This window comes from Bison bison, unplaced genomic scaffold, assembly GCF_000754665.1.
Source record: "Bison bison bison isolate TAMUID 2011002044 unplaced genomic scaffold, Bison_UMD1.0 scf7180017864291, whole genome shotgun sequence".
In the NCBI taxonomy this organism is placed as follows: domain Eukaryota; kingdom Metazoa; phylum Chordata; class Mammalia; order Artiodactyla; family Bovidae; genus Bison; species Bison bison.
The window spans coordinates 508692-521351 of record NW_011494863.1 but is presented as its reverse complement, the minus strand read 5'-3'; the positions used below and the strand labels follow the sequence as shown (position 1 = coordinate 521351).

Below are 12660 nucleotides of genomic sequence, written 5' to 3'. Positions count from 1 at the left end.
CTGGAGTGAACAGTATCAACTTCCATTTTTCCATTCACTTAAAACTTCAATAAATTAGCTGCTCATTTTATTAATGTCCCAAGCAAAAGATAAAGGGTTCACCAGGGAAAGCAGTATTGAGGGCTCTTGGGTGTCTCCCACTTATAACCTTAAAAAATGCTTCATGAAGGATCCCAAATATTCTTTTCCAACATTTCCCTTACCTTTAGTAACAGTAGCAAAACCTTTAAGCCACAGTATCTAAATCAGGCATCTGACCACAAGTGCCTAAGTAGTATACTTCAGCTATAAGTAAATCAATCATTCTCTAAAACGTGACCTCTATTCTTGACATCACCATCACCTGGGTAATTTATGGAAAAATGCAAATTATTAAAATCAACCATACACCCAGTAAATCAGAAATTCTAGGAACAGGGCCCAGTAATGTTTAAAATGAAGCTTCCAGGTAATTCTGATACATGCTAACATTTGAGAACCACTAGTGGAGAAGGCTTTCACGCATTAGAGAAGGAAATGGCAACCCACTCCAGTGTTCTTGCCTGGAGAATCCCAGGGACGGGGAACTTGGTGGGCTGCCGTCTATGGGGTCGCACAGAGTCGGACGATTGAAGCAACTTAGCAGCAGCAGTGGAGAAGGCAATGGCAACCCACTCCAGTGTTCTTGCCTGGAGAATCCTAGGAACGGGGGAGCCTGGTGGGCTGCTGTCTATGGGGTCGCACAGAGTTGGACACGACTGAAGTGACTTAGCAGTAGCAGCAGTCTTAAAGAATTCACAGAAGCACTTTGTTTGTATACCATGTCTCAAACCTGACATGCAACGGACATGCATCAGATTGGAGAGGCACTTTTAACTCCAGCTTAACCAACAGCTCAGCTGAGGGTCCTGGTTGGAGAATACCTCAAATGCATTACCACCCAACACTTGATCTTGGGTGGATATAAACAATATCCAAGGCCATATTCTATGGAAGCCACCAATACAGAGGAGTACAGAGCTGCTCACCCCTAGCCTTAGCTTGTATTATCCTAACCAAACTGTGTATACCAATTTTGTCTGATTTAAAACTATGCAGCATTCCTACAGATTTCCACTACATACAAGCCTCTTTCGTCACAATTTTTACTCATGTCATTTTCCAGTTCAAAGCCACTAAACCTATACTGTGAACAAAATCAGGCCAAAAAAATGTGTATTCTTCCACTTTTATAACCTAATGCTGCCATACTATTTAATAGTGTGTATGTCCTTTTCACCCTAAAGTGAGAGTCACTCAGTCATGTCCAACTCAGTCCATGTTGTGACCCCACGGACTATACATCCATGGAATTCTCCAGGCCAGAATACTGCAGTGGGTAGAGCTGTTCCCTTCTCCAGGGGATCTTCCCAACCAAGGGACTGAACTCAGGTCTTCCACATTGCAGGCCGATTCTTTACCAGCTGAGCCACCAGGGAAGCCCAAGAATACTGGAGTGGGTAGCCTATCTCTTCTCCAGTGGATCTTCCTGACTCAGGAATCGAATCGCACTGCAGGTGTATTCTTTACCAGCTGAGCTACCACGGAAGCCCTTTTACCCTAAGAAAAAGGGGTAAAAGAATTCAGAGGCTTGATATAAGCTTTAAAAGTTCCTTATAATCTATACCATATAAAAATCTCTAGAAGTACTTATTCAGTACTCAATAGCCAGAAATCCACATTCCTCATTTACAACTCTAAATAAAATTATTGGGTTGCTAAGATCTTATGGAAAAACCTGAATGAACTTTTTGGTCAACCAAGTGTTTTTAAGATACACACTACTACAGCTAGCCAACTTAAGCCTTATCAGAGTAATTCTCATAGGCCATATTTATTAGCAATGATAAAATAAAACTGTAAAACAAACATCAAGTTTCCTTCACTCAGGGTTAACGTCTATATTAAACTAATAACTAAAATGGGAGTGGGAAAATTTTCTACTTTACAGTTGGTTAAGTGAAAAACATTCCTATTAAATAAAGGTTTGTCATAATCTGGGAAATAGCTGTTACAGGTTTATTCATCATTAGCAACTTATGAGAATTTATACTTTCTAAACCCTAGCAAATGAAGATATTAAACATTCTTTTCTACACCTTGGTGTATCTAACAAAGTAGGACCTATGAAAAAAAGTTGACAGAAAACAAGGGATGCCATTGTACACAAAATGCTTTGTATATAGCTACTGTTAGTTAACAGTTGGAATTAAAAGCTGGTAATTAGTAAAGGCCAAAATTAAACTGAGATAAACTGGCAAGGATTTTTTTGTGCATGTTACATTAAGGTGTCATTTTCCCCTCAGTGGTAGATCATAAAATTTCTTCCATTTGATACATCCTTTAATAGATCTAAGTGGTTCAAAGAGAATCCCTTAAATTCTTTTTTACATTAAAAATTTGCTTGACAATAATCTCTTAAACCAATTATCCCAACATATTTTGAAAGGCTGATACAACTAATTCTTGTTATTCCATGTTATTTCCAAGATTATTGTTAACGCTTAGACATATCTAAACATGAGCTTTTGTTGTCACCCTTAACATTTTGAACTCCGAAGGTCTGAAAAAACTATGAATAGTCCAATTTTTAGTTATGTAACAGGAACAAGAAATCCACCAGCACCAAAAGCTTTAAAACTCAGATTTTTAGTAGCAGTTTTTAGAACACTCTAGATTAAAAATGGAATAATTTGTTAAAGCATGCAAGAAAGTTTAACAGTAAATAAAAACCACAACTGTGACAAATATATTGGTTAACACCTCAAACATGTATAACCAATGAACATGGCCTAGGTTTTTGTTTTTTATTGGTACTCACTTAAGAAACTTGAATCCACAGATATAAGCAGTATATAATATAACCAGAAAGTTACAAGTAAACACAGATTATACATGCAAATTTCTGTTCACAAAGGTCACATATGCAAGTATATGAATTAGAAGCGTGCATCTAAGATTATGGCCAAACTTTTTTTAAAATGCAGAAATGTAAAATTACATCTTGAAAATACAAAGAGATGGTCTACACACTTCAAAAATCAAATGTTGCTTATACCAGATGATGTATGACAGCTACAGGATTCAAGTGACAAGCAATAAGATCTCAAGAAATTAATACTGGTCAAAGAGAAGGGGAATATTTTTACATTTCACTGAAAATACATTGACTTCTAGAATACGAAATCTAGCAGGAACTTAGGGGAAAAAATTACAGAATCTAAAGCCAATTACTTAATATTTCTTATTACCTAAACAACAACATGACATTGAAAGAAAACTGCACCTGCATTTTAATTACCAATCTCACATTAGTGAAGTTCTCCATAAACGAAACAAAACCAAAAATGCTTCAAACTCCAAATGAAAAGTCTGCAAGGCTCAGATTAAAATGTGGAATGTTTCAGATGAAAGTAATAAAAATACAATTGGTTTTGTTCTTTATTGAATGGAATCAAAAGTTTTGACATATCTCTGAAGCTTGGAACTACTAAATTTCATTTCTTTGAATGCTTCTACATATCTTTCTTAGTGGTGCAAGTGTCTTTAGCATACGAAGTCAGTCTCTACAAAGTATTTCTGTCTGTTACTATTTTGATAAAACAAAAACAATTCTTCATTAACTTAACCGTATATGTATTTTTGCTATAACACTTAACACATGAACAGACATCTATTATCTATTATTTTCCACTAAAACAAAAGAGTACAATAGTTTTCTTCTAACTATCAGTATTGTATTTAAAAAAGGTTAACATTTAAAAACAAAGAACCATTATTTTCTTTGAAATCATTAAGCTTCTAGCACATCTCAAACTTCCTTCTTCTGCCTGCGTTCCTCTGCCAATTTATTCAGAAATTTCTGAAAAGAAAAGAAAAAGTTACAAGGATTAAGTCACCTTAGTGAAACATAACAAATGGATTAACTACAAAATAAAATATTCTATTGAAGTTTAGGGACCTGAGTCTAATTTAACTATAACCTTGTCAATATTTGTAAGATCCAGTTATTCTTATCAAGCAGGTATAAAACTAAACTGGACACCACAGTAAGGCATGGGAAAAGAAACAGTAAAATATGAAAAAGTTACTTCAATGTGCAATTAAGACTAACTTACAGAGATGAGAAAACAAAGACCAAAATACGCACATAGAATAACTGCTGCTACCCCAAGAACTTAAGATTAGTTAAATGACATGTATTTATTCAATGCCCCTTCTTCTAAGACAAAGGACATTATTAAATTTCTGCTACCACTGAAAATAACCAATGTCCTTAATACTCTAGCAGCTTTATATTATAAATCAGTATTATCTTTTTTAACTCCTACTTTCAAGTTTTCCCTCATCTATTTCAATACTTGGTGTCCTTAAGCCACTAACTAAAACACCAAACTTTCAAAATATCCAAAGAGAAATTTGTTATTCTTTATTATGTTGTGCTTTATTGATTTTTCCTTTTACCTGTATATCCTTTTCATCATAAAACTTCACTGAAGTGTCATTATTAATAAAATAATAATTTAAAGTCAATGTAAAAATCATTAAGTATAAAGGGATATAGCACTTTATAAAGTTGAAAAAGGCTTTATAGTATTTCACTTGACTTTCAAGCCTCCGGTATCTTCCAAATTAGAGAAATTACAGTCTAATAATCATTTGAGAATACTCAAATAACTCTTAATTATACAACACAATTTGTAACGTTTAAATCTATAAATTTAGAAATTACTAAATTATCATTTAGTTAATAGTGTATTCTAGAAAGAGGTTTAGCAGATGCTTCCAGAGTTCATCAAACTGCTCAAGGCCCATCAATAAAGAATGTTATCAGGATAAAGCGTGCTGGGTCCACAGATGGTACTGGTCCATAAACTTACGTGACTTGTTAGTTTTCACAAAAGAACTCTCCTCTTTTAGATTCAGCCTTACCTTTAATTTCTGATAATGAGGAAGGCTGCTGCAATGAGTATTCTTTGCAACTTCTTCATTTGTATAAAAGAGTGAACACAGCTTACAGTAAAACCCTGTTTTAGGTATCACATAGTCTATACCTAGAACACAAACATACATTCTTACAAATTCAGTAAACTGAAGATTTTAATAGTGTTCTCAAATCTTTTTTTTTCCTGTCAATATAATTTGAATGAGTTAACAGTTGTGACATGTCCAATATAGCCTACGCTAAAACAAAGCAAAAACCATAACATCGTTAATAGCTTGTATTTTAATTGATGTTTAAGGGCCCACACCTAATTGTTCTCTTAAAAATGTTGAAATAGAACGGTGAACAAAACAAAAAGCAATGTGAAATTCTCAGAAAATTTTATGAGGAGAAAAAAGAACATATTATGGAATGGTAACAAAAAGAGGAAAAAAGAATGCTTCAAGTAAGATTTACAAATTGTTCTGCGTAGAACTTCACGCTATTAGAGTTTATTATGTAAGACCAATTTAAAAAAATCTTATAGTAAGAGTTTGGGGAGGGTGAGGGATAACAACAAAGCCTTAAATCTCACCAACAGGAACATTGGGTTGATATGGTCCAATTCTATACTCATCTGGGATTGTATAGTCCTCCTTGTTTTCATCACTTTGGCCATCTGCATTTTCACTTGTATCTTTGTTGGGATCATCAGCATTCTCAGCAGATTCAGCACCTGGCTCTGTATTTTCCTCATTTTTAATTCCATTTTCCAACGCTGCTTCATTTTCTTGGTCAAGTTCCTCGATCTTGTCCACCTTAATTTCAACCAAACCATCATCATTTTTGTCACCAGATTTAAATGCCATGCCCGATTTACGAAGTTTCTGAAGTTCCGAATCTTCCTCATCACCAACCTCATCTAGAGTGACAAAACCTTCCATATTCCCTGGGAAACGACGCTGTTAAGAAAGACAAATTTACTCTGCAACAATTATCCTGCAGTATCCCTTCCATTTGCTTTACTTGAAGGGAAAGGGATAGCGTCTTTGCCTTCATTTCCTCACAAAAAAAAAAAAGGGACTTTTCTTTCTCTCCCCCCAAATTTACTAGTTTAAAAAAAAAAAACAAACCTTAGCTTGTTTTAAAACTAAGTAATCCAAACCTTCCCTTATATAAAGAGCAGAAAATAAACATGAGGACATTCATACTCTATACTTTGAGACTTATGCTGCAAGATAATCAGAGCTGATTTCATGAAGTATCAATAAGTTGAATGATGTCCTTCAAAGAAGGTATCTTATGGTGCCACTCTTTTTGTTTACAGAGCAGTGTTTAAAATACCACTGTGGTTTAAAAATCAAGCTCTGGAACATAACTGCTTAGGTTTAATTTTTGGCTCTGCCATTTATAAAAGCAGTATGACCACAATCTACTGAATTTTAACATGACTCAATTTCCTCATTCATGAAATATGGATAACAAGCATCTGTGGCATAAGGTTATTTTAAGAATCAGTTAATTAGCACACACAAAGAGATTAGAAAAATTGATGGCACATAATGCTCAATAATTATCAGCTCTTAAGAGCACAAACGTAGTACTACATAACTATATTTCAGCCAGAAAAAGAATTTCAAGGCTAACTTATTTGACCAAGCCATCAAAATCTGGAGGTCTATAAATAGTAAGTTTTCTGGTAGTGGAGTATATCTTAGAAGGAATGAATGAAAGAGGATTATAATAATCTCATTTCAAGACTCATTTATCTTATGGAGTTCTAAAGGCATTGTAATGCTCTAATCTTTAATGGAGATAGTCAAGTACACCATGGGTCTTCTGATTTAGTATTTTTCTACCATGTATATATTTTTATATTGCGATTTGCCTTAATTTAATATGTGATATGTGTTCTAAGAAAAAATGTTTTAAAACCTATTGAAATATCTAATCAAGGTTACATTTCTATAATAGGAAAATTCTTCAAGTTCTACCATTTCTGACACAATGTTTTAAGTGTCCTGGGTCAGTTACCCCTGGGTCAGGTCAGTTAACTTACTGTAAAATCCATACCCCATATTTAAAAAAACAAGCTGGACTATACATAAAGGCTGCCTACTACTCTTTACACACTACCACTACCAAATAGAATCATATACAGCTTTAAGTCTTTCTCCTTTGTTACTAAAAGGTTCTCTTTGTGAATTGACATTTTTCTATTGCAGTTTAGTCCTATTCAATCTATGTATTGCAGAGTTTAGATGTCAATTTTTTTAGTGATTCCTATTTCTTCCTAATGTAAGTCACTAATTCTATTAAATATGACCCTAAGATAAATAATTTGAAACACTGATCTAATTTTCTACTGCAACAAGTCAACATAAAACCTTCTTTTACCTTTTTAAGCTTTTTCTTTGCAGCTCCAGAAGCACTGGCATTTGCATCTTTTTTCACAGCTTTGTCTGAAGGTTCTTTTTTCCCATCAGATGCCACATCCCCTAAATTAGCAAGATCTGTTTCATCTCCCACTGAACTGCCACTTTCTAGCAGTGCTGCTGCTTCTTCTTCATCTACAAGTAGCTCATCTTCAGATTCAAGAAGCATGTTAGGCTCTTGTTCTGCCTGGTCATCCTTTGTATCTTTTTCACCATCTTCACCTGACTTCTCTTCTTGTTCTTTACCTTCAGCAGTACTTTCAGTCTTCTGAGAACCATCAGTTTTGGATTTCTTATCACTTGGAGATTCTTTGCCATCTGGAGAGTAAGATCTTTTCCTGAAACCAAAACAAACACCTGAATTAATTCTACCGAGTTGGAAAACGAAGGTTTAACATACTAGTGTATACAGACATAAACACACAAAATGAAATTACCGGGATTTATCTTTTTTGAGTAAGTCAATGCCTCTGTTGGGAATCTAAAAGACAAAATTTCACCAGTTACATAAATGTATTAGATTTCATAGAGTATTTAATTATCCAATTAACTAATAAACGATGACCATCCTTTATATATCAACTAACCTTATTTAAACCATACCTAAGAATGTAAGCTGCCCTAACATTATTAATTACCACCAACATTTGAAGAGCAGTGAATAATAATTTTGTTAAAGCTTTTCAAATAGAACCTTAAGTAAAACAGATAAAAACAAAGATGCTTTATACAGACATCAGTTTAAAAACTTCTGTATTAATGAAAACAAGAAAAAGAGAAAAGATCACTCTCTTTCAATAACTAAATCCTATGTATGTATTAATTATTTACTTATTTCTGGTCATGATGCTGCATTCTGGCTTTCTCCAGTTGCAGTGAGTGGGGCTATTCTTCGTTGAAGTGCTTGGACCTCTCACTGTTACAGAGCATGGCTAGAGTGCAGCTCAGTAGTTGTGCACAGAAGGGATCCTCCCAGATCAAGGATTGAACCTGTGTCCCCCACACCACCAGGGAAGTTCCTAAATCCTACATTCTTAGCATGTAAAAATTTATAAAAATGTCATGGCTTGAAAAGCATGAAAATAAGCTTTATAAAGAACCTGAATCAAACACTACATACCCTGAGTACCAATTTTTTGTATTTTTCAGACAGGTCAACTTTTACACATCTCCCTTGAAACCAAAGGGCCTTTTTCAAACAGTGGTCAACCATTGCCATTGCATCTTCTCTGGTCTCCATCTCAATAAAGGCCTGGGGCAAGAAAAACAAACAAAAAAAAAGAACAAAAAATTAATTAGAAAGTAAAACTTTAGAAGGATACAAACTCATGAAACTATAAAAAGGTTAACAAAGAAAAGATGCTCTACTTACAATTTTAAAAATCAAATATAAGTATGAAATAACTCAGTCCATTAATTAAACTCACATAATTTGAAAAGTCTAATATCCAGTGTTTATAAAGCTCTTAGAATGCTGCTGCTGCTGCTAAGTCGCTTCAGTCGTGTCTGACTCTATGCGACCCCATAGACAGCAGCCAATCAGGCTCCCCCATCCCTGGGATTCTCCAGGCAAGAACACTGGAGTGGGTTGCCATTTCCTTCTCCAATGCGTGAAAGTGAAGTCGCTCAGTCGTATCCAACTCCAGCGACCCCATGGACTGCAGCCCACCAGGCTCCTCTGTCCATGGGATTTTCCAGGCAAAAGTACTGGAGTGGGGCGCCACTGCCTTCTCTGCTTAGAATGCTAGTATGATCGTATATGAGTATTATTTTTTGAAGAGCATTTGGCACCGTCAAAGAAAAGAAAGCAAGTATCAGGATCCACAACTTCAATTCTGAAATTGTATCCTTCAATTATATGCATAAATTCACATGCCACAAAATCCACAGCAGCATTAATGGCACAGCAAAAGAACTAGCATCTCTGCTGCTGCTGCTGCTAAGTCACTTCAGTCGTGTCCACTCTTAGCGACCCCATGGACTGCAGCCTACCAGGCTCCTCCATCCACGGGATTTTCTAGGCAAGAGCACTGGAGTGGGGTGCCATTGCCTTCTCTGAGAATCTCTAATATCCATTAATTAAAGAAATTAAATTCAGCACAGTTTACTCAATGGAATCATGTGTAAAGTGGAAAGTAACACTTTAATATAATCTCATTTGAAGTAAAGGGGGAAAGTATACTTATATACACAAAGGAAGATCTTTGGAGGCAAACTCTGGAAATAATATTAGCCAAACTAGAGAAAAAGATCTTTACTTTCTACTTTATTTACTCAATATTCAATAATTTGGCCGCCAAATTACGCCCCCACCCCTTCACTAAAAATGAGGATGTTAAAATAACTTAAAAAAAAAAAACTTTGAGAAATAATCTTTTTCAAAACTTCTACATGTATATTACCTGACTTTTCATCCTCATCAGTATATAATTCTTTATTTTCCCATAAGGCTCAGCAAGCTTGAGGACAGCACTGTCAGAATAGCCAGAATGAGGTAAGTTGCTGAGATGTATCACTCGTCCAAGCTCTTGTTTTTGATCAAACTTCTGGTCTGGCTTCCCCTCAGGTTTCTTTAATACACAGGAGGGAAAAAAACAAAAAACAGAGGAAATCAAATTAGTAAGTATGCCATAATTATTAGTCAAGATTATTCTAGATATTAGCAACAATTTTAAACAGCTATAAGTTAGTAAATATTAAAATGATACACTAAATAACTGGTGATACAAATCTGGAAAAATAGAGATTATTTACCTTTATTCTCTTATACTTCTGGGATAAATGAACTCTCACTGGCTTGCCAAATACTAATGCTGGGGTGGTTGTGTAATAATCCACTGCAGCCTGAGCATCTTCTGTGGTTGCCATTTCAATAAATGCCTAAAATTGAAAAAATATATATTTACATTTCCAAAAAACCACCCAATTCCATACTGTCCAAAGTCTTTCCAAAAATATTTAATCATTATATAGAAAGCATTTTCAAGAACCTGAGAGAAAAAAAAAATCTCTAATTTCCTATTTTATTAAAGATCATCTCAGACTTTATTACTTTCATGACACTAACACTATCATTTATTATGTACTGAATTTGAAACAATAATTTGGCACCATTTGGTTAAAAGTTTGAAATGTTTTTCCAAATAATTATGTTTATATAGTCCTTACTATGCTGCTAAGTCACTTCAGTTGTGTCCGACTCTGTGCGACCCCATAGACGGCAGCCCACCAGGGTCCCCTGTCCCTGGGATTCTCCAGGCAAGAATACTGGAGTGGGTTGCCATTTCCTTCTCCAATGCATGAAAGTGAAAAGTGAAAGGGAAGTCGGTCAGTCGTGTCCAACTCTTCGCAACCCCAAGGACTGCAGGCCACCAGGCCCCTCCATCCATGGGATTTTCCAGGCAAGAGTACTGGAGTGGGGTGCCATTGCCTTCTCCCAGTCCTTTCTATAGCAGTAGTATAATAAAGATAATGTAACTGCTTAAGAATCACAATTTATAAAGTTACTAACAATCTATTGGTACTAGAATTCATTACTGATTGGTTCAACTATTGGCCCTTTCCGTCATTACATTCCACATTGATGATTTAAGCTAACATTCTTTTTTCTAATACAAAATAATATATTCTCTTTAGGATATACTTTAGTGATGAATAAATACTACACACTTAACTCATACCTCATTAATTTTATTTAGAATAAGATGATTTGAAATAACTCCAAATGGTTCCACCAGTTGTAATAGTTGATATCTCAAGTTTTTCCCTCGCTGGAAATCCATGATGTGAACAACTCGGCTAGTTTCCTATTCGTTAGGAAAAAACCAAGTTAGTAAATAAATTTCTTTAGAAGCAATACGAAACAGTAAAATATTAAATCTTTTATAATCTGTAGTCAGTCAGAACAAATTAAGTATTTAAATATGTCCCTGGAACAAGCCTCATAGCTTCAGAAAATAGTGTCTGCACTGATATTTAAATCAACGACTGTTATATAATTAGATGGCAAACTTAACTTTGAATCAAGGTGAAATCTCTAGACTGTGGACATATGAAAACAATTTTTAACTCTTATCAGAGTCACGTATAAAAGCCTGTTGGTTTTCAAACTAAAACAATCTTTCTGTAATAAGGACTACAACACAGATTCAATTAGCAATGATTCAAGTCAAATCACACTTCCCCAAAGAGCATACAGCCAATACAGTAAAAGCAAGAGCTTTATTACTGACCACTCTGCCTTTCTGCATGTGTCTTGGTCCTTGCAGGTTTCCATTTCCAGCACCTTTATGGGGAAAAAGTATATTTTCAGTCTTAGGTATACTTGTCCTACCAGGCTATTTAAATTGAAAAACAGACATCTCTCCAACAGCAAAAGAACATCACAAATGAGTATCATGTATTCTCATGAAATGTCATCTTTGAGTTACATTTCAATGACACTTCTTTTGCCTAAAATCACTGCATTTAATCTTTATGATAAAAACTCTTAGGGAAAGGTAACATGAATTTTATAATCACCCAGATTTCCTCTTGGTCCAACTGCTGGTCCCCCAAGATGAAATGATGGGGGTGGAGGTCCCAGAATTCCTGGTGCTGGGTTTGTAGACTGCTGCAACATGAATGGATCACCCCTGGGAATATGAAAACATAAAATACAAAGTATGATAAAGAAGTCCATCAAAAATAACTGAAATTTACTGCTAAAACACTCCTTGTATGACAGTGATTCCAATATTTGGGGGCATTTAATGCATGATGTAACTAGGGGGAAATCTACAATAAAAAAATAAAAATTACTACATAAAATAGTTTCTAAAAATTCTTTCACTCATGATGACTTTTAACAAACTCATATTAAATAAAGAAATTAAGAAAATATTGTTTATGAAATGTGAAAAATTTAACCTGAATTCCTTACATTGATCTCCTTTACAAACAACAGCTTAAAAAATTTAACTTACATTGTATGTCCTGTATCAGTGTCAGGATTCCATTCTGGGTAGCTTTAAAAAGACCAGAAAATTAACTTTAAAATAAAACTGTTCTTTTCACAAAGTAGCCTTGTTTGGCCTTTAAAATAGATTTATTAGTAAAATTATACGGTAGTATAAGTGTTAGAAATATTACTGTTTAAAACATGTCATATAGATACTTCCAAAGGAAAATGTCAAATTAATCAAAATAAAGGAGAATTAACTTGCTCCGTATTGCTTAAAATGTTAAGTAATGTATACTGCAATTAAAATAGTCCTTAATCTGTTTTTTTCTTGGTGGGGGGGG

General features: G+C 34.7%; 1 protein-coding gene across 1 annotated transcript in view; it reads right to left on the bottom strand.

Annotated features, from left to right (window-relative positions):
• Positions 1-1836: 1836 nt before the first annotated feature.
• MATR3 (matrin 3) overlaps positions 1837-12660 on the bottom strand; it is a 27962-nt gene continuing 17138 nt past the window's right edge. Inside the window, 12 exon segments of the mRNA XM_010850317.1 lie at positions 1837-3880; positions 4951-5072; positions 5538-5760; positions 7340-7715; positions 7815-7858; positions 8498-8629; positions 9780-9947; positions 10132-10257; positions 11058-11183; positions 11610-11662; positions 11899-12011; positions 12342-12383. Of these exon segments, the coding sequence (XP_010848619.1) occupies positions 3830-3880; positions 4951-5072; positions 5538-5760; positions 7340-7715; positions 7815-7858; positions 8498-8629; positions 9780-9947; positions 10132-10257; positions 11058-11183; positions 11610-11662; positions 11899-12011; positions 12342-12383 (1576 nt within the window). The 3' untranslated portion in view covers positions 1837-3829.